Here is a 22,174-nt window from a genome sequence, read left to right as displayed (position 1 = left end):
GAAACAATCAGGAAGTATTTGGATTTGCTTGTTTTTTGTTTTTTTGTTTTTTTTAATGTTGGATTTAAGTATATCCCAAAGAAGCCTAATGGATTCACTTCTTTTGGAGAGGGAGAGACTGTCAAGAAAGTCTTCTGATATTGCAGAGTTTCAGTGATGAGAGACTTCATGGTTCTGAAAAACCCAATTACCAGTTCAGGATGAAGTGTTTTTTCCCCTTGATAAAATGATGTGCTTGGCCTGAATGACTGTCTAGAGCTAGAAAAATTACTAGGCCCTGAGTAAACCAACCACTCCTGTTCGCTGCCTCATGGCAGCCTAGAGGCGAAAGAAACTTAACGAGCAGCTTTGCATTTACAGCAGGCCCAGAGCTGGTGTATGGTCAGGTGTCCAGTTGGCCCCTGGTGCCTTGTCTGACAGCGGAGCGATTTGCTGTAGACAAGGTGGAAGAGCTGATAGATCCACCTGATATAGTCCAGCAGCTTTTCTAGAAGTTACCACCACRGTTGCATTTGTCTTGAAGTGCACAAAGCCATTTGTGTTACTGCCTGGAGAATGGAGTGTTGATTGGTCCTTTTGGAGGTGGCCTCCATTTCAGTGGTGTTTTTATCTTAAGATGTTTTTCAGAGGTACCCTTCAACTTTTTTTTTTCTTGAACCKCTCTTCAGCAAGCTTCATATTAAGGCTGTTAGTTATTTGGTTTCCTTCTGAAATTACTTTCTTATCTAAATCTCTACAATGAGACTTGATATGTTTTTTTTTCAATACCAAGCTGTCAGGCTGAGTAATTGAGTGTTGTATGAATTAAATTACTGCCCACACTGAACTAACTGTTTTACTGTGTTTTTGTTTTTTTTTCTTCCTGCCATTTCTGTAGACCATTAATACTGTATCAGAGGTCATTCGAGGATGCCAGATAAATCAAGACTACTTTGCCTCTGTAAATGCACCTTCTAATCCACCAAGGTAGAGGAAGAAAAGTGTTTAACTTTGTTAGGTAATGATGTATTGGTATGGGCATTCACAGTCTAATCCAAAGGACTGTTTAACTTTGAAGTTTGGAGTTCAAGTACATAGGAACAGCTTTGAGTTCACATTGGGAATACTGGGTGTAATGTGAAGGTGTCAGGTGTGTTTCCACAGAGATGAAGTCTAGAACTGATCTCATTTAATGTTAGGTGGTATCTGCAAAATGAATGAGTGGTAGTTAGAAATAGCCATGTTAGGAAGAGCTCTTGCCATCAGAGGACTGTCTACAAAAGAATGTAGAGGCTAGGAAAATAGCCAGGAAATTTATGTTGACTCAGATTGGGGAATGGCAAGGTGATAGATATTTATCTCAAAAATTGAATGTGACTAGGGTAGAAAAAGAGCATTCTGTGTTGTAAGTCACTGATGGCATTATGAGGAATCCTCTCTAGTACTACTGGAACAAGCAGGGAGAAGCAGTGGGGACTCTGTGTGAAATGAAAATACAGCTAATGAACACTGGCTCATTGCGGTCATATAATGTATCTGCTGTTTTCTGTTTTAATTGGAAAATTTTCTTTTTAAAATTAAAAGTTTTACTCAGTTTAAATGTTAGTAATCGCAATAGATAGAGAAGGCAAAAATCTTTTTTTCTTACTTGGAGCAAGCAATCCAAATTGTATTTTTGGGGGGAAGGGATGTTAAATACAAATTTTAGTAACTGTGTGCATTACCATACAAAAATGATCCAAGTGTGGGATTTAGATGCTTAATGTCATGATTTGTGGATGCCCTGTGCAGGTGTGAGTTTCCACTGACTTAGGGTTTTCATGTTTGCTGTGTCATCAGGTCCCAATGGTGTGCACCTTTTGCAAGTGATGCAGATGTCATTGCATCGGGTCCTGACACACTTTCCCTGCGCCAGTTGACCAGATGCCTGCAGTTTTGCAACTTTGTGCTAATGTTTTTTCTCTTTCCTTTCCAAACAGACCTGCAATTGTAGTACTTCTGATGTCCATGGTAAATGAAAGGCAGCCTTTTGTGCTGCGTTGTGCTGTTCTCTATTGTTTCCAATGCTTTTTATACAAAAACCAAAAAGGACAAGGAGAAATTGTTTCAACGCTTCTGCCATCCACTATTGACGGTACGCAAGAAGAACCTCTTTCTAGGAAGTTGTGAACTAGCCCATGTTTTTTCATGTATCATCTGAAGTCATCTGCAAAATTGTTTATATGCAGTTGGGTGCCAAGGAAGATTTGCCTTACAGTTTCTCTAAACTTGAGACACATGGCCCTCTGTTTTCTGGGTTTCACCTGTATGCTGATGTCTTACATATTTTGCAGTTTCTATAGCTTGTTTTAGTCTAATTTGTACCTCTTGGCCATTCTGGTAGCTACAGGTAATTCTGTCTCAGCTGGTCAGCTGCTCTGTGGGGGCCTCTTCTCAACGGACTCTCTCTCAAACTGGTATGCTGCTGTGGCCCTGGCCCATGCGTTACAAGAAAACGCGACTCTGAAAGAACAGCTCCTAAGAGTTCAGCTAGCAACAAGCATTGGCAACCCGCCAGTGTCTCTGTTGCAGCAGTGCACCAACATTCTCTCGCAGGTATGGCACCAACTGCCCTGTGTCTTGCTGATAAACTCTGGGTTTGCAAGAAAAATGTGCTTTGTGTAAAGGTGTTGCATAGGAAGACACTAGCATTAGCTTAACGAGAAGGAGGATTCTCTCTCCTGCTGAAATTTTTTAAGCCTTTTTTGAAAACACTTGGCACTTAAAGAAAAAACACAGTACAGCAGAAACTTTTATGTCCATCAGTGATTGCAACTTAATGTTGCTGTCCTTCTGAAGTCAGGGCCTTAAAACTGAAAGTTACTCTCTTACTCTGCCTGTCTTGCCTTTACTCATATGCATGAGATGGAAATGGACACTAATTGAAAATAATTTCRTTTCAGTCTGAAAATAAATTGTTTGTTATGGCAAGAGAATTTCACTGTGCATAACAGAGACGAAGGGAAGGTTTGGTCAGTTCGGGCAGTACAGAATGCTTTTGCAGGGCCAGTCTTAAAACCTGTATGGATCACTGCTTTTTTTGCCTTGTAAGGAGGAAACTTTTACTACTCTCAGTAGGCAGAAGATCCTGTTGATGTGAATTTGAGTCAATGAAACTGCCTGTGGTTTTTTAGTCTTAGGTGATACAAGGGGTTCAGACTTGGGGGATGTTTCTGAAATGTGTTGTTCCACTTAAAAGTTCTCAAGTAATGTGTGTGTAACTTGCAGGGTGATAAGATCGACAGACGGGTATGTATTTCTTGGCACAGCTTCGGCATTTTCTTGCCACAAGYAGGCCCTTTCCTCCTGTCTTGGGTTTTGCTTGGGGGGATTCTTTAACTGCTTTTTGATGTGTTTCCACTTACAGCTTTGTGTTGCAGTTGGGTTTGGGTTTTTTCCTAGCATAACAAACTCTTTCTGTGTCTCCAGGGTTTTCTCTGGGGTGCTCCAGGAAACTGTGGGATAAAGATCTTGGGTAGCACGGGTGCTTTCTTTCCGGTGGGGCATATACATTCACCAGGTGTTCACCTAATTAGATGCACGTTCTTATCAGAAAAATGACACTGCTAGAAATGCTGTTTTCTCAGACTGGCCTGTAGCAATCAGCTGATACAACCTGAAGTGGGAACCTGCTGYTTATTTCCTGACTGCTAAAACAAAAACTGTGTTTAACCTGCATTCYAGCCACTTCATATGTTCTGCTTACAGCCCAAGCTCTTAGGAGCTTTAACTGTGGAGATTTTGGTTGTAAACAGCAGGGATCTCTTCACTAGCCAATGAGCCCTGAAGTGATGTTTGACTTTCAGGCCCCATTACTTAAAGTGCTGCTATGCTAGGCATCATCTGCAGCAAAACGGTTCTTAATACTGTGCTGCAGCATTGTCTGCTTCATTTGCCATATTTATCACAGTTGTGTTGAGCTGTGGGACTGGACTGTTTCCAGCTCCAGATTGTAGAACRGCCATGGAGAACTGTAATCTATTACAGCAGGAGTTATAACAGCAGGTTTGGAATCGAGCTGCGTATTAGTTTTTTAGAGAGCGTATTTTGGGCTTTGTGGAAATGAGCGGGCTGAATGTGTTAACCTGACCTCAGTATAGCATGCAAAGCTTCAGAAAGAGAGGTGTGTAACTGCTTTCAGAGGATAATTTGTGCTGTAAATTCCAAGTCACGCAAACAAATGTAGCTTTGTATTTCTGACAAGATTTTTAATGAGAGCTTGCTGATGAAAGTGTTAGTTTGGAAAAATGATGTATGCAAATATGCTGTAGCTCAAGACTGCCAGTTCAAGGGGTTATTTTTAGTGAGTAGGAATGGGCTCTCTAATAGTGCTGGGACGATAAGCGCTGGTCTTTGAAACGTAAGAGAAAAGGGATTCCAGTGTGTTTTTGCTTTGTTTGAAGCAAGCATCTCCCTTTTTGTTCAGTTAGAGGAGAACTGACTTGATCTTTTCAGAAGTAGCAGAAAATTGGTATGACTGAGATTGTTGCACAGGCCCTTTGGTAATGTGTGTCATAGCCATTTCCTCAGTAATTATTTAGGCTGAATKTATACACTTATTTGAACTCATTCTGGTCACACCAAGTAACTGTCTCTTTGTCCTAGCAAGGTGGAAGCAGTATAGCTTAGATAGTTACTGTGAAATTAAATGTAGACTCTCAATGATTAAACCAGTGTAGCAGAAGCCTATGGCGTATGTGTAGGAATAGACCTTCTGCTCTCAGGTTTGTTAGATGTAAGGGTGAGCRCAGGGAAGGGCATAGCTGCCCTTCTAGGGCAGGAGAACTGGAGGAAAGGGATTCCTGGCAGTTTGGAACCAGCCTGAGGTGAGGAGCGCTGAATGCAAAAACGGGCAGTTTCACAGTTCATTGGATCATGGTGTTTGCAGGTGGGGGTACACAGGGCTCCATGCTTCAGTGCTACTGCAGTATGGTCCTGTTCCCTGAAAGGTTTCTGCAGCTGGTGAAGTTATGCCATTGCCAGTGTCATGAGGCTGTTAAGTAATCTACTCTGCAAGTGGTTTCGGAAGAACTGGTGCTCTCTCAGTTCCCTTGTGCTAAAGCGCAGTACAGACTAGATGGCCTCCAGAGGTCCCTTCCAACCTAAACTACCTCATGGTTCTGTGAGATTGCAATGAGGAAATAAGCCACCTGTCTAGAGACTCAGTATGGCAAGGAGGGAATGTGTGGTCGGAAAGTTCTTCAGCTAAGCTGGCTGACGCTTGAGACAGTGCTCTTGCAATCTGCTATACTGGTGTGGTGTGGCAGTAATGAACTTGAAAGACCTATGATTTATGTTGTCTTGTATTTTAATTCCTGCTTCACCTGAAGATTGGAGTTTGGACACTTCTTTTTCTTACTAGTTGGTTTCTTACCTAGTTGGTAATAATAAGTGGTGAGATAACACTTTGGGCATCCTGTCATGCCTTTGTGGTAAACACTGTATGTGCTAGTGAACAGCTGTTTAAACCATGTCTTTTGTGTCATTACCAGACCACCTTGGAAATAACTGTCTTTTATATAAGCAGAGATAAGAAAATGTACTGCATGCAGGTTATGAATTTAAAAAAAAGGACAAGGGGGTAGGAGAGACACAGCTCAGTGAAGGCGGGGAAAGCTAAGTGGGCCAGTTTGAGACAGGAAAAGGAAAGGTGAGAACAGAGTTCAGTGAAATTCAGGCAGCTTGGAATGAGATCTAGGTCGGTGGAAACGGGTTATGGCATGCAGCTAGAAGGCTAGCAGCAAGGAATATAATCAGTCCATTAATGCAACATCACAACAGGGTCACAGCAAAGCTGCCCACTAACCTATAGCAGAGAAAACAGCAATAGCTAATACGGTGTGTAGTACTTACTGTGGARACAAAAGGGCAGGTGCTGGGTGGTCTAGTGGTCATAGCTGTTATTCTCTGCTGTTCGGACGTTCCTCACTTCAAGTGTCTGGAAGTTATGATGGGGGTCATGAAGAAAGTGCTTCCTTGCCCATTTGTGAAGCATTAGAAATGCCTGACACAGTCTGGGTATCTGTAATTTGCATTCTCTCTTCTCCTCCTTTAAGGGGGTTGTTTCATCTTGGCGATAAATTGGAGCAAATCAGGGCACCTCAGAAGTCCTTGAAAGCAGTCCCTTCAGAGCTTGGTCTTTTCTGCCAGCATTGGTAGTTTTGGTAGATGGTAGTTTTGATTACCACCAGTCTCACTGCCTGTGCTGCAGGGGCACACTGGTTAGCTGGGACCCTGCTACAAAAAGAAGCTTCTTGCCAGACCGATGTTTGCTGGGTGTTTTGGTGGTCAAGCTGGCTTGTTCAAAGAGCTTGGGAGGTTTGTTTTTGTTCTTTACCTTGGCTAAGGTAAAAGACAACACTGCTTTTAGTTCGCAAGCATAGGGATGATTAGAGGCGAGGATGCAAGTTCAGGATGTCTCTCGAGCATGTGCAATTCTTAGGCAGGGACTCTTCATTTCTCATTGACTGCTTCTCATCATCTTTGCCACTGTCTTGATCCCTGCGGCCATTCACTCCAGTGTGTTTTCTTGCCCCCTTTTGAACGTATCCCAGCTGTACTGTGTACCTCATCTTGCCTTCCAGACTTGACTTTATTTTCCAGTTACTTTACCCAGTTTACTAGGTGCTTGTCTGAAGGTTAGTTTTGCATGCAGGGAGCTTTTTGCTTGGTTGTCTTCTCTGAGGATTGACCGTCTGTGAAGATGTGTATGCCTGCCTTAATGCTACTGTGCCCGTAGTATCTGCAGCAAAGACAAGGGAGACAAAATTGTGAAAAAAGTTCAGTTTTGTAGTTACTGAGGAATTAGCTATTGCCATACCAACTTATGCATTCCGCTTAGTGTTAGGACCTCTAACTCATTTTTTTTACTCCAGTTGTTTCTTTAAATTGTCATTACTTCAGACACTTGAATTCTTTAAAATATGACAGGTTTTCTAGAGATGTGCTTTAGGTGCTGAAGTTCTTGGTAGAAATTCATGGATCAAAAACCAAGCTTAAAACTGCAAGATTCTAGTTTGTAATAGAACCTATCTAAAGGCCTTCTGCATAAAACTGTTGTGTGTGTTATGTGCATGAGCAAGAACCTAAAGTCAATATTCAGATGAAAACTAATTTTCCGTAGTTTAGAAAAATTCAATTACTGCAGTTAGTGTGTCTCATGTTGCCTCTCCTGGCTTAATGTGTATATTCTTTTGTCTAAATAAAAAGCTACTTCAGTGTTACACTTCTTGATTTCAAGTTTATTAGGAACACACAGAAATTTGTAGGCAGCAGCAAATGGAGGAGATTTTAGTATGTCTATTTTTATAGGGAATCCCAGCCTGGCTTAATTTACACTGACTTGTTCCTTCTCTACAGGGGTTGTGTATGTATGTTCCCTCATGTTACCCTAGTATTAATTACAAATACAGAACTAATTTGTTATGGTTTTATATTGGTGCTAATTTGCACTGAGTCATATTTCACATCTGTGTTGCTTGTTGACTTGATCTGAAAATAGTTAAAACATATGAATGACTTAATGTTTTTCATCAAAGCACTAAAGCTGTGTTCAGCCATAACTAACAAATGGGTATTATGGAAGATGACTCTGTTTGTTTGTTTTTTAAGCGGAGTTGTAAGTGGGCGAGTTCTGGATCAGTGCAGTTTTTCTGATATTTTAGCCCTCTGTTGTGGAAAGATAATGATGGAGTTTTTATTCTTTTCAGGGCAGCAAAGTACAAACAAGGGTTGGATTATTAATGTTGCTTTGTACCTGGCTAAGCAACTGCTCAATTGCTGTCACACACTTTCTTCACAATCCTGCCAATATTCCTTTCGTATCCTTGACCTGCTTGCAGAGTAGACAAACTTGCCTAGAAATTACTTGCATTACTTGGATTTTTCATGTTTAATTTAAATGTTAATGTAGATCAGTTTGCAGGCATGCTGCATGACATGCAAGGAAAATGCATCGGGGCAAGAGATGCAGCCAGCCTTTTGTTGGCTGTGCCTTGAGACTGTGTGTGCCGGCCCATCTATAAGATACGTGTATAACTTGAAGCACAGCAGGAAGTTGTCATTTGGCAAGGGTTCACTGCAGCAAGCCCATTGATATTTTAATAYGACTTAAACTTGTCATCTCCAAGATGTGTAAGTCTATTTCCTGATTTTATTGAAGCTTATTTTTATGCTTAATTTTCATAAGATGATCTATCTAAAGTACACTATGCAAAACTGTCACCTTATCTAAATTCAATATCACCATAGGATAAAACTGAGATGTTTTGGAACAACAACTTTTTTTTTTTTTAATGTTAAGGTGACCATTACTGAGGGAAAAACTTCGTGGGACCATTGGTGACCCAAGTCCTTTAAAACAGGAGCTAGTCTAGTGAGGTTTTCATTGGGTGGTTTCCTTCCTTCCTAATCCAGCTAGGTTTTACACGTGCAAATACTTTTTAACAAGGAACTTAGACTGAGGTAGCATATTCGTAAGGAAGAAGTATGTTACATGCGTTGTGCTTATGAAATATCTCAAATATCCTTAACAAGAGGTCTAGCTCACAGGGCAGATAGCTGAAAACCTTGGAGAAGAGGAACAACTGGTCCAAGGCCTGTGTGCGCTTTTGCTGGGCATTTCCATCTACTACAATGACAATTCCCTTGAAAATTATAGGAAGTAAGTATGATACAGAAAAAAAGATGACTGYAGGGAAAGACAATGTGAAATGTAGATGGTGGCTTAAGGGGCTTTTAACTGCTGCAGATCAGTCAAGAACATTTGGTTGAACTGTTTTCTGTTTGTTTCTTGAGGCAGCAAGTATGTTCCTTATGGGATACAAAATAACTGACCCACCTTTAGCTAGACAAAGTATACGATTATTTTTGCATAAGTCCTTCTAACCTGTTCCTAGCCTGCAAGCAGATGACAGTGGCACACTGCAGAAATTTGGATTTCAGCTACTAAGCATCTAATACAGATAAGAGTTAAGACTCATAATAAATTTGTAACTGAAAAAAATCTTGAAGGTAGAGTGGGTTCATTTCTTCTTGGCTATTGCATTGTGATTAACTATCTCTTTCTTTTTAGAGAGAAACTGAAACAGCTGATTGAGAAGAGGATTGGCAGGGAAAATTTCATTGAGAAGCTTGGCTTCATTAGCAAACATGAACTCCATTCCAGAGCTGCTCAGAAACCACAGCCTAGCTTTTCTAGCCCAGACCACGTGATGTTTGATCATGAATTTACTAAGCTTGTAAAGGAATTGGAAGGTGATGTGTGTTATGCTCATATCTGTAGTAATTGTGATGAACTGATGACTGACCTAGTAAATGTGCTGAATTTAATTCTATTAAAAGTAGTAAGATCATATTAAAATGGAGTATTCTGAAAACCATGTTACGGTAACTGCTATAGCCAATAATATACCCAAGCTTGTGGTTTAAGTATTCAGCTAAAATACTGCCAGTACAAGTCCATGGTCACAGCTTGTAATAATCAGATAACTTTAAATGGTTAAGTGAAATGTTTCTTAGTGCATGCTGTGAGTTATCACACTGCGGTTAAGAAGTTTATTTACTTGTGTTCCTGTAGTGAATTAGATATTATGCGTTTAGAAAGCACACAACAAGATGGTTATAGAAGCTTGATTCATGAAAGTGCACGAAGAACCTAGATCTTTGCTGTTTTGAACTCGCTGATTAAGAAGAATTGGGAATACTGAATTTCCCTGTTAGAGATAGGGAATTTCTCCTTTTAAAAAAAATACTGTTACCTCAATCCTTCATGAAGGAGACAGGATATGTGAGCATCCTTAACATTTACTGTATTTCTGTTTGTTAATATTGGTCAACTTAAATCAGTCTAGGGAAGAAAAAAATAAGAAGCAACAGTAAAGATGATTTTGTCAGGTCAGGCTTCATCTGCATATCACCCTTGTCCTAAATCTTCTACTTGTCTGCACAACCACTTGGGAAAACAGCAGTAGTGTAGCCTTACTGCAGGTAAAAYGCATGTTTGCTGATGGAAAGGATTCGAACATCCACTTGCTCTTCTGAAACGGTTTGAAGAAGTATGCAAAGTGTGCAAACCTTGGTATAGGGCTATGGAAAAATGCCTTTTCCTGTTTTCTTAAACCTGTTTGTGACCACTGCCTTTCTCACTTTGCAGTGCAGGTTATGTTTCTTGTACCATGAAATTAGTTAAACTAGGCGAGGCTGTGAGACTGAGGACAGCAGAAAATGTACCAACTGGGTTTTAGATGACAAACTCTGTTTTTGACAGGTGTCATAAGTAAAGCTATTTACAAGTCCAGTGAAGAAGATAAAAAGGAGGAGGAGGTTAAGAAGACATTGGAACAGCATGACAATATTGTGACTCATTACAAAAAAGTCATTAGAGAGCAGGTAAGAGGGAGTTGCACTGTACTTGTCCCTTTGGAAGTTGTTTGAACTAACTTGGAGACACCACAGTGCTGTTTCATACCAGATGTTCCAAAATGAGCAACAGGGAATCAGGAAATGCAGAAACATTTCTGAAAACACTTAGGCTAAGAATTTCTGGTTTAATGTAAATACCAGCATTTAGAATGCTGATAGTGCTCAATTCTTTTCCTGGAATACATCTTCTCTTCTCTGTGTTAGTGTTTCTTTTCAAACACATAATTGCAGAACTAGCAGCCCTTCTCAAAAAGAGGTAATTCTTTCTTCGGTGCTCTCACCTTTCAAAAGGTGACAGACTAAATGTAGCTGAAGGAAGAGATGCTGCTGACAGCATCATTAACCAGTGATATGTATTGGTGGAATAAAGTTTACTCTGTTTTCCTTGCAGTATTGTACTCAAATGTGTTCTGTAAYAGTTCCTTTTTTTTCTTTTACAGGACCAGGAGCTTGAAGAATTAAAACAACAAGTTAACACTTTAAGATCTCAAAATGAACAGCTGCAAGCTACAGTTACACAACAAGTGTCACAGATCCAACAGCATAAGGACCAGTATAATCTCCTTAAAGTACAGTTAGGTATGCTTCAGAAGGAAAAATAATCATCTCACTAGTGCTCAAAATCTTGTTTAATTTATGGCAAGCTACAGAACAGCTTCAGCAAATAATCTTCTGTCATTTCAGGCATGTTGCCATATGTTCTGCTGCGCATGAAAACGTCCATAGAGATAAAATGTGTGTGGTTTGTTTGTTTTAAGTTGAATTTGAGCACTGCTGACAAGAAGTTGTTTTTTTTTTTAAGGCCTCAGGTTTTGCTAAAAATACTGGTTCTTCCTTGAAGTGCCTTCAAACTACAAAATATACAGTGAGAACTGAGAGGATAATGTAGAAATGTGAATGTGTTGTAATTTCTTCTTTATTTTGTGCTCGAGTATTTGGCTTCCTGAAATAATAGTTCAGTTTTCTGAAAGGTCTTTCACATTCGAGTATGTTGTTAATGCTAGGGCCTATCTGCTGTGTAGGCCTGCGCACTGGAAAAACAAGTTACCAAAGATGGCTGTAGACCAGATAGTTCACATAAATGCACACATTGAAATACTGGAGTTTATARTGGCTTTTGACCTGATCCCCCTATCGCTTATTTTGTTGCCCACAATAAAAAGGAAGCCCTTCACTGCTACCTTGGCTGCTTTTCTGCAGGTATACCTGCTGAGGGATAGGAGTTGAAGCTGCTGTGGGAAGTGTTGGCTATCAGGGAACTGCTGATAGAGGCTTTCCACAATTTGGTTTCTTAAATTAGTCCAAAATAGTCAAGCCTGTTAAAGCTTAGAACATAAACAAATGGGCCATGTTGCAGATCCAAACTTTAGCGCACAAATGAAAGCATGAGTTGGGAAAGAATTATGGTACAGGAGATACGCCAAGTAAGACATATTAGTATTAGCAAAGAGATAGCTAACTGAATGCTTAAATCCAGGCAGTATATAAAAGTTATTCCAAGGTGAAGATGCCTGATAAGCTCTATATGCTATAGACCTGTGTAGAAGAAGTAATTCTGCATTTAGGATCTGTTATCATTAAAAGTATGTAAACAGACAGTTGCTTTTCCTCTACAGAATGAGTTGCTTGTGAACTTACTTTGAATTAACTGAACGGTTAATGGAGCACGTAGATGCAGCCACAAATACATACTTTAAATAGTGGCAAATTAGAGCTGCTTGATGAACTTTTTCTAGTCAATTTTTCAACACTGCAGTTTCTTCCTTTAATGAGAATGGCTTGTATTGCCCTGTGGGGAAGAATGGAGAAGCAATGAATCCTTTCCTTTGCATGTTTTGAAGCTAACCTTAAAACGATGTCAGTATTGTAACCTTTGTTGTAAACTTTGTCCCGTAGGAAAGGATGCGCAGCATCATAATTCCCACGGTGAAACATTTCAGGTGAATGGCATTCAGCTGGAAGAAGTGAGCAAACTGAAAGAGGAATTGGAAGAATGGAAAAACAAGTATGAACTGCTGCAAGGACAGCTGAGGGAGAAGGATTCTGTGATTGAAAAGTTGGTAAGAGCTAACTCTCTCAGTGGAACTTGGAGTGACTTCTAATTCCTGTTATTTACCTTTGGCTGTAAACTCTTTGTTACAGCRACAATCATTCCATAATTGATTGCGTGCTGATCATAGGAAATGTTTGGAGATGCCTCTAGCAGAGCCTTTTCTGCTTGACAGTGCACTCAAGAAAAATTTTGCAACTGACCTGTTATTCTGTGGGACCTCTGGTATTGGCACGGGGAAAAAAAAAAATGCTGTCTATCTCCTAGGAGTGTAGTGGGGGTAATGCCTGAGACGTTCTTAGGGTGGCCTGTGTTTGGTGGCCTGCTTGTCAAAACGCAGGGTGATACATGCTCCTTCCTTGGTGCTTGTCTTCTGTGTATGAGTTGGTGAAAAACATTTCTGCATCCACCTTAGAGGCCACCCAGCTGCCCTCTTGTCAGGGAGCTTTGTGACATGCATTTCTTGCCCCTTTTGCACCTTCTCTGCTGGGAACTCTATCCGTGCAACCACATGGCTTGTTTACATCAGTAACTGTTCTGACAACATGACTATATTTAATCCGTTTAGTTTTGCGGTTGACTTTTCTGTTGCTATTACAGAAGTCTTCGCAGTTGGAAATGGGAACAACAGAGCAGTCTTCACAGACCAGCAAATCTGGTAGCTTGGAGCTCAATAATGAACTACAGAAGGTGAACTTGAACTACTTAAGTCTTTTTACTGTTATCCATTGGGCCAAGCTGTGATAAACAGTGATAGCTCAGGAYGGGAAGGGACTTGTGTCAAGTTTCAGGGAGTGGGATGGATCTCTGAGCATGTTGCTATTTTAACCTTATAATCTGGGTTTRTGTGATGATGGCATTAATCCTCTGTGTCAAGATTGTGTGTCCAAAAATTGATCTGTTGCTTATGCCAAGCAGAATYGGGCCAACAGAAAAAGCTTCAACTGAGGCTTCAAACTTGGCAGATTTGTCTGCTTATCCATTGCAAAACCTCTACTTAAACGTTGATAAGAAAACTTCCAAGTTTTAGATGTACAACACAAAAAAGAGGTGCTTAAGCACCTGTAGGTTCAATTAGTCAAGACAGCTGTTGCCCAAAAAGGGCCCAGCAGTGTTTCTCTGATTTGAAAGCTAATTATTACTGGGTTGATATGCCTTAATGGGTTTCTGCACCATAAAATGATATGCATAGAGGATACTCATGGAAGTGCTAGTGTTGTAACACGTACTTTATAAATACTATTGAGCCTCATAGAGTTATCTTGGGCATTCCATGGAAAAAAGTTGGGGGGGAGATGATGAATGTTGCTGAGGAGTCTTGTCTTCTAGAGAGGTGGCTGCCGTGTTGTCATGAGATGTACACAAGTTTCTGCTCATGTAGCTAGCATGAAGCAGTATAGAGTGCAGATGATAGCATTTAAATTAAGAAAAAAAACTTAATGTGAAAAAATCTACCTTGCTACTTTCTCAAGATAACTTAGAAGTTTATGACTCTTTTTTATTTCCCAAAGGAATTAGAAACACTGAGGAGTCGGATACAACTGCAGTCTACAGAGATCTCTAAGCTTCAGACTGAGAATCAGAAGCTACAACTAATGGTACGTGAAAGACTTCCTTACCTTCACTTTGGGGACTGAAACAAGCTGTCTTTCCAGCTTGTGCTGTCTGGAGCTGTTTGTCCCAAAGTAAGCTTGATTTAACAGTACACATCAGTCAATGATTTCAGTGGTGTTTTTAAATGATGTAACTTAATTCCCAGAYGTGCCTTTCATGAAAACGGAGGGCACTTTAAGTAAAGCTAGTGCCTTTATAAGACCATTGATACCTGGCATTTTTAAATAGAGGAATGGCCTTTTTTTGGTGTTTTAAGCTCATACTGTTATCAAAGCCAAAAAAAGGCCACCACCATAGCTGTCTCCTCTGAGAAAAAATTTGTGATATAATATAAATTAGAGGGGTGGTTGTTCTTTCAAGTAATTGAGGTACTAGTTTGAAAGTTTACATACAAATGCAAGGCAAACAGAGTAGATGTATCTGTCTATGCAGATATTGAAATACTTCAGATTTTTTAGTTCTGTGTTGAAAGGATTTGCTGATAAAGCATTATGGAATAGCTAAATAAATGTGTTAGTGTCCTCAAAGCTACTTAACGGCATTTAAAAACTCTACGTTGAGCTGGAATACTTAACAATGAATTGCATGAACATGTCACTGACATGTTTCCATAGCAAAACTAATGCGGTTCAAGTTGCAGGAGYACAGACCACATGAACAATTGAAAGGATAACATAGTATGATGTTGAGTGCTTAAGCAAATGAGGATATTCCTGTATGCCCTCCTTTGCAGTAGTCAAGACTGATAGCCCRTGGTACCTGGCTTCACTTAAACTATTGCTTCCAGCTGGTTTGGTCCAACTTGCGCACTGAACTCTAATTTGAATGTTATGAGACATAAGACTTGAATTGGAAAAATAACAAGTGTTTAATTTAACATACAGATCATCTGAATGAGGAAGGCTTTGAATGCTTTTAGCATCAAAAGTCTCAGCTGCTCTGGTGTAAGGTCCACTTCACATGTGTTGGCCATGTGCTGGTGAGGCACATTCAAGTGCTCCATGCTGCCACCAGTTGTCAGCCCACTTCGTTGCCATCCTACAGACTGCTTGCTTTTCCTAGAGCTTTGACTTAAAGATGCTGCAGCTGGAGAAGCAATTGTCCTGCATTCATGTGATGATGATAATTTTAGTTAAGACAGCTGCCACATTTTGGAAATGTTAACTTTGGGTAGGRCTGGCTGAGAACAAACTTGCTATTTTTAGTAGTGTTGCGTACAAGGATTCAAGCTTTTTGCCTAATAAGTCTTTGGCACTTCTTAAGAAGTATCTGAGTGAAGCTTAGTGGTCTGTTAGACAAGGAGTCTGCCTACAATGAACTGTCAGACTCTTTCTATGAAATACGAGTCACGTTTTGTGTTCTCCTTTTTGTGTATACCTATATGTGCATATCTGTGTGTTGAGACCCCAGGAAGCATAGGCCTGTCTTCTATGCCTTACAGTACAGGATGTCTACAGCACCTTGGCTATGCTGTAAGGAGAAAATATGCTTTTAACACCTACAACTCCTTGTATAATGTCTTGGCTTGCTGCCTTTGCATGTGAGGCATTCAGTGCACCTGATAATGYGTTTCTGTTCCACAGAATACAGCTGCAGATCCTGTATTAGGAGAGAGTGGTGCAACAGCAGCAAGGAACCCTGAAGTGGAGGGACGACTTCTGCAAGAAGTGAAAGAACTGAAGGTTGGTAGTGGACAAACACCAAACATCAAGTCTCTTGATACCCAGCCTTCAGTTACGACTTGCACAGTAGGAGAGGCTTTGGGTGGAAGGGGCGATTTATTCTCTTAGTGCCTCATGTGCTTTAGGTTACATAAGGGAAACAATGTCCCTTCTCCTTCATTTTGCACATGAGAAATTTAGGTCCTTTAAAGAGCAGGTGAGGAGAATCAAGGGAATAGCTTTTTCAAGGCAGTTGGCTTGTCAGTAACCTTAGGTCAGCTGGGAGCTTTTCAGCCAAATTTGAAGGAGAGGTGGGGGCATCAAAAGATAGCTGGGTTTCAGTGGTATTAATTAAAAAAGGTGGATGAAGAGTGGTACCTGAACTAGACCTTACTCTGAAGAAGCTTTAGCGTGGATTTGATTGGAAAGTGTTCAGTTTAGCCTGGCACTAGTCAGTCATAGATGTAATGCACACGTGCAGATCAGAACTAGCCACAGTACTTGGCACGTTTCTCCTGACTAGCAATAGGGGGATGTGAAAGAGTGGAGTTTGGGTAGGGAAGGGTGGGAGTGAGGCTACGGTGCACTAGTAGGGGTGGAGGCGTTATGATTAGCATATAGAACATGTTCATAGGAAATGAGGCTTCAGCTGTTCCTCTGCTCATGGTGTAACTTGCTGTGGGTTTTTCCTGTTGCCAGAGTGAAGTCAAAGCTCTTTCTGAGGAAAAAGCATCACTAAAACAGTACTTGGATTCATCCAACAGTACAGTTGCCATCTTGCAAGATCAGAAAAGCAAACTTCAGCAAGAAGTTGCAGAATCGAAAAAAGAACAGGATGATCTTCTGGTGCTTTTGGCTGACCAGGATCAGAAACTATCTGCACTAAAGAACAAATTGAAGGAGCTTGGTGAACCGGTAAGCGAAATGAGGGAGTGAGCAAGTTCTCAGGTCGGAGGCAGTCTGGGTATGGCAATGCTATATCCACCAAGTCTTGAGGCATCTTTCTMTGAATGATGGGCTGTTGAAGCTACCAGTGTTGCTTTCTGACCTTAGAGTGGCAGCCAGCAAGAAAAATGATGACTGCCTCTTGGAAGAGGTGTTCAGCTCAGGAGTGCTCTGAGGTATCTGCCTAACTGTTGTGATGAAATGACTTGTCATGTATATGTCTGGAACGATACATGACTGTGCCTGGCGGTGCTGCAGCTTATCCTGATTGTCAACTAGAAAGTAGATGATTGTGTTGTAATAACTGTAAGGGATTGCTCCATGGAAAATACAAGTGATAAGTAGAAAGCTTTAGTCTGCTTGCTAAGCAGTGCTGCAAACTACTATACTGAGTTCTGYTTTAATATGTGGAACTTGCGTGCTTGGGACCCACTGATTCACCTGTTTCTCTCCATAACGTGCAGTACCCTAGGCAAACCTGAGCTGAGACCCCCTCTTCTACTGCCTTACAAGGTACTTTGTGTTCAGGACTTCCTTTTCCTTGCCCTGTGCCTGGGTTTGTTATTCTTTTGACACACGCAAGGCCTGTCTCTACTCTGTTCTCATCAAATGTGCTTCTTCAGATCAGAAATTCCTTAAGTGCAGCCTTTGGGCCAAATGCAGTTCACAAAGACTCGGCACATGAGCTGCTTAAGGGGCTTGTAAATATTTACTGTATAATGAAAACGAACACACTGTACTGGGAGTGAATTTTTATGCATGCCTCAGCTGGATGCCCCCTCCCTCCCTCCCACACCCTAACTGGCTTTGTTTGAAACTTAGGGGCTCAAGGATAGTGAGAAATGCCAGTAGGTTTTGACATGTTGTTTCTGAGCTGGATAGGATGGCAGACTCAAATGTGTACAGTTGATAGACTTAAAATGTTGGCTTTCAACAKTGAAGTGTCCTTGGTGAGTGGATGGGTTTTGGTGAAACAGGCCCTAGTCCTAGCTAATTTGGGGCAATTTACTAGTGCAGTTTCTGAGAGCCTCAGCTTCTGGGAAATGTCCTTGTGACTCACACCCGGGCTTCACTGTAATGTGTGCATTAACTAGCTGTTGTACTGCTGGTTTTGTGGCTGACTGCCAGACTTGTGCACAGATTTGCTATTAGAAGGCAATCGTGTCTGACAGTAGAATCCTTTATCTTTTGAAAGAAGGTTTACTTTTTGGTAGTGACCAGTTAGAGTGTGCTGGAGAGGAATTAATATTATTCGTAGCAAGTGTAGATCCTACAGTGTAGCAGAATTTTTCAGAGCTTGTAGACTTCTGAGTGACTTTGAGGGGGAAGTACCCCTGGAGACATTACGCAGGTTCATTCGTGGTAGTGCAAAGCACAGGACGGACACATCTTCGTTAGCCAATCCGCTGAAGTATGCTGGTGTTCGTGCGTGCGGCTGTGTGGGAAACAGAAGAACGAAGTTACTTGCTCAAATGTGCAGGGCAGAATTGATGATTGAACAGAGGCAGCCATCTTTAGCAGAGAACTTAAAAGCTGTGTGACATTGTAAGATGACAGTTGCCTTTGTAAACAATTATTCAATACAGTGCAACAAATTTCAGTTAGCTTTAAGCTTACTTTCTCAACTTTAGCGTTTGTCCCGTCTTAAAGGTTGGATCAGAATAAGGGATGTTATTTCTCACGACAGATCTTTCTTAATTTCAGGTTGAAGATGAAGATGATATTGAATCTGGAGATCAAGGGGATGATGATGAAGATGGGGAAGACGAGGAGCAAGACTAATGTGTTTTTGTGTGTTACCATGAAAACTAGATTGCCTTGTGTTACGGAACAAACTAAAACAAAAACTATTATTGGCATACAAAGCAAAATATCTGCTTAAGAAGCAGAGGGGAAAATGGTAACTGTGGGACTAGTTATAAGTTACTGAAGTGTTTGGAAATCCTTCATACTAGGAAAAGCAAACAAAAATCACTGTTTAAGTTCTACACGAGCATCCTAAATTGTACTTGTTTAGAAGTTGCTTTAGACACTGTTTAAAGCGTTGGTATGACAATGCTTCTGCTTCAGTTCATTGTCATTGACAGGAGTTCTGCGCGTTTGTCTACTGTTTTAACTTTTTGGAGCTCTTAACATGATTAAATACAAAAGTATTTGGTTTAACATCTGTCAAATGGAATCATTTCCTCTGCCTTCAGCATGGAGCTTCAGTGTAGTTYGTGGCTTCCTTTAAAGAGCAGGGGTGAGGTTGAAGGGTTGGGGTGGCTGCAGTGCACGCTGGCCACCCGTGGACCCCTTCTCTAGAAGCGAATGAACCTGCACAGCGTAGAGTGCCTTAACCCCTGACACGGCTGCATTCGGGACCTCCCGGAGGGAACCCGAGGGAGACTGCAACACTATGCTAATAATGTGGAAGAGGTTTCACCGAAATCTGCACAAGAGAGGTAGCATTTTTAAGACAAATATCTTTGGAAAACAAAGACAAAAATACTCATTCTAAGGATATAATGTGCTACCAAGTCAGCATAAAAAATATATATATAATTGTTGACTACTTCAGTAAGGAGATGAAAACTACTATGATTTATATAACTTATTGGCTCTTGATGAGTAAATAAAAGATGAAATTTTAAGAGAAGACTGAATACAGTAAATGCATCAATTTCATTTTTTGGTACTAAAAATAGGTATGTCCACTTAGTACTCATTTAATTCTCTTGTCCTGCTTTAATAAAATATATTTTATTAATACAYATGTAAAATTGTCTAAAATCCCATCTAGCTGGTTGGATCCAAGTAATAAAATACAGTGACCTGGGGTCTTATCAAATGAGCGAATACTGGTATTAGTTTAGTCTTTGTTTTTTTTTTTTTTTCCTAACACTATAGACTTAAGTAGCTGCTGAACTTAGAGCTTCCCTCCTGCAACAGCTTCTTAACCAAATGATAAGCTGTAAGCAAGCAACTTGGTTTCTATCCTCAGCTGTTGCCTGTCCAGATTCTTCCTTTTTCTAAGCTGTGCAAAAACCTAAAAAATGAGGAAAGAGGCTGTTTTGGACAACTTCAGTTAGAACCTTTACTTATGTTACAGCAGCTGTAGATGTAGCGGCATCTTAGTTAACTGTACTTTGATTCCCAGGCACTGCTTCCCCTATATTAAAAAAAAAGGGGGGGGGGGCAGGAGATGGAAAAACTGCAAGCAGGAAAAAAACTCGGAGCAGAAGGCCTGAATTGCTTTTGCTGCTTGCCCAGTGATGTGAACAATTTCTAAAAGAATGGACAGTTTGGCTACTTGCAAAAACTGGTAAGAAGAAACCCGTTGCAGAAATACAGCAAGATAAACTAGTACTGAATTATAAAACAAGTCTTTTTGCCARGTATGGCCATACTCTTCTCTTTCCATGAAACACATGAAAACTTAGAATACCTTAGACAAAGCTACTAAATTGATCCAGCTAGGAAAGTGAAGGTGCCTGTTATGGTCCCAAAGGAAAATCAGCCCTAGCTGTTACCTTGGAAGGAATACATACCTAAGAGCTGTGAGCAAAGGAAGCATTAGAAAGTAGGAAGGGGATGCAGCTGCTCCCAAAATCGGCCAGGTTTGCTTAGCAGCAGTGTCCTCGGGGTTGACTTTTCAAAGCTTGTCCCCAGTACTGTCCTTGATCCCTGTGGTGCCTGGGGTTCAGAACTGTGGTTGCACAGACAGTTGCAATGGGCTGCGCCCTCTGAGAAAGGCTCAGGGCTGCTGCCAAGTTTCAGGTATTTTGAAGCATGGCAAAAATGTGCTGTTCTCTGAGGAGAACAAGATGCAGGTGTTGGACTGCTCTGGACTGAGCTGTGGCGTGAGCTTTTCTCAGGTAAGTTGTGACTTAAATTGGAAAAATATTGCTCTTGGGRCTTTTCAGAAAAGGCAGAAAGCAATAGATTGACTCCGTTGTGCACTGTCTAGTGTGGACTTCAGGATCTACTTCCTATGGCAGCTGCCTCAGTAGAAAGTGGCATAATAGTGGCTTTGACAACAGAGAGGTCTTGCTGCATTTTATGCTTTTTCTTGCAAAGAGAAAAATAAAGGGTATTTACTCTGCCAAGAGTTTTTTGGAGGTCTTATAAAGCTGGATTGGGTGATATGTGGCTTTTAACATTAGTATGGAGAGTAGTAATAAAAAGCAGTGTAGCTTCTGTCTGTTTATATGTAACTTCTGCCTAAGCTTTCTGTGTTTGAATTTAGTACGAAGTAGCGAACCTACCACCCTTACACAGAGATATAGTAGTCACAGAATGGAATTATCAAAAACAGCTGAAGAATTGAAGTACCCAGCTTGGTGTGCATGGTTATAGGCTGAAAKCTCTTACCCCCTGAAAATTCTGGATGTTGCTGTATCATTCTCCTTCAGTCACAGTGCTGTGAGACTCGCTAAGCATGGTGTCCATGGACATGCACTTAAAGAAGAAATCCTCTTTGACTCATAATGTTGTCTCTGCAAGCTGGGAAGGAAAAAATGGGATTTAGATATGGGCTTTATATGTGATGACCTAGATAGTTGTAGTTGTCAGCTCTGCTAAGGCTGATGTGAGGTTAGAGTCTCACCTAAACTGAATTTTGCCATGACAGAGTTTTCTGCAACTTTAAACACTCAAAATACTCTGGGGTGTTGGAAGGAACATATGCCAAAGCACTGGTGTTACAGGCAGGGGAAGATGGCTAGATCAGCTCCTCACTACTTTGGAGTTACTGGGGTGATAGCAAATGTCCCATGGAGTCATCCTTCATGAGAAAACGGCAAAGGCAAGGTTTGCAGTTCAGCTCAGTCAGGTTGGCTTCCCTGGAAGACAGGCAGCCCTTCAGATGCACGGAGMGCTTTGTCTGTGATGCCTGTCCGGTGTACTGCTGTGTGGACTTGTTGCCAAGTGCTGTTTCTCCTGACCAGACCTGAGGCCTATTAAGTTTTGTAAAACTTCGGTCAAGTTTCCCRCTGGCCTTTCTTCCATTGTGGTTGGAACATACAATTAAATGTGGTGGTAATCTGAGCTGGGGATGAGGTTATCCTGACAGTTTGAGTGTCTCATATAAATGGCATTGATGAGAATTGTAGTGGGATTTTTATTCCGACCTGGAAGCTAATTTGGGGGTTCCTGGAGGTTATATGCCTTAGGCATATAACTGTACCCTTTATAATCAGAGCCCTGAATTAGAGCCATAATTGATTATGGATGGCACTTTAATAGAACAGCAGAAAAAGGGCATGCTGGATTTTAAAGAGCCAAAGCATACACTGAATGACTCAATAATCACTATTATAAGCAGAAGCAATGGGAGCTCCATTCTGGATGTGTTAGGAAGACAATTTTAAACACAGGGTTTAGGGTTTTTTTTCTTGTTTTTCTTTTAAAGCCTAGTGGAGGTGACAGCTTGAGTACCTGGTGTCCTATGAGTGTCACCATTGCAGTTTGCTGCTGTCAGCAG

General features: G+C 40.9%; 1 protein-coding gene across 1 annotated transcript in view; it reads left to right on the top strand.

The window, feature by feature from the left end:
* USO1 (USO1 vesicle transport factor) overlaps positions 1-19,285 on the top strand; it is a gene marked incomplete at its 5' end in the record, with an annotated part of 44,667 nt that extends 25,382 nt beyond the window's left edge. Inside the window, 15 exons of the mRNA XM_026090082.1 lie at positions 878-966; positions 1,959-2,113; positions 2,363-2,574; positions 3,247-3,267; positions 7,728-7,838; positions 8,562-8,680; positions 9,092-9,273; positions 10,286-10,407; positions 10,881-11,019; positions 12,337-12,500; positions 13,091-13,180; positions 14,002-14,088; positions 15,688-15,786; positions 16,465-16,680; positions 18,415-19,285. Coding sequence (XP_025945867.1) covers positions 878-966; positions 1,959-2,113; positions 2,363-2,574; positions 3,247-3,267; positions 7,728-7,838; positions 8,562-8,680; positions 9,092-9,273; positions 10,286-10,407; positions 10,881-11,019; positions 12,337-12,500; positions 13,091-13,180; positions 14,002-14,088; positions 15,688-15,786; positions 16,465-16,680; positions 18,415-18,492 — 1,884 coding nt within the window. The remainder of the gene's footprint in view (positions 1-877; positions 967-1,958; positions 2,114-2,362; positions 2,575-3,246; positions 3,268-7,727; positions 7,839-8,561; positions 8,681-9,091; positions 9,274-10,285; positions 10,408-10,880; positions 11,020-12,336; positions 12,501-13,090; positions 13,181-14,001; positions 14,089-15,687; positions 15,787-16,464; positions 16,681-18,414) is intronic.
* Positions 19,286-22,174: the final 2,889 nt, after the last annotated feature.

This window comes from Apteryx rowi, unplaced genomic scaffold (genome assembly GCF_003343035.1).
Source record: "Apteryx rowi isolate R43461 unplaced genomic scaffold, aptRow1 scaffold_85, whole genome shotgun sequence".
Classification (NCBI taxonomy): Eukaryota; Metazoa; Chordata; class Aves; order Apterygiformes; family Apterygidae; genus Apteryx; species Apteryx rowi.
Note: the sequence above shows the minus strand (reverse complement) of the source record. Positions and strands in the feature narration are given on the sequence as shown.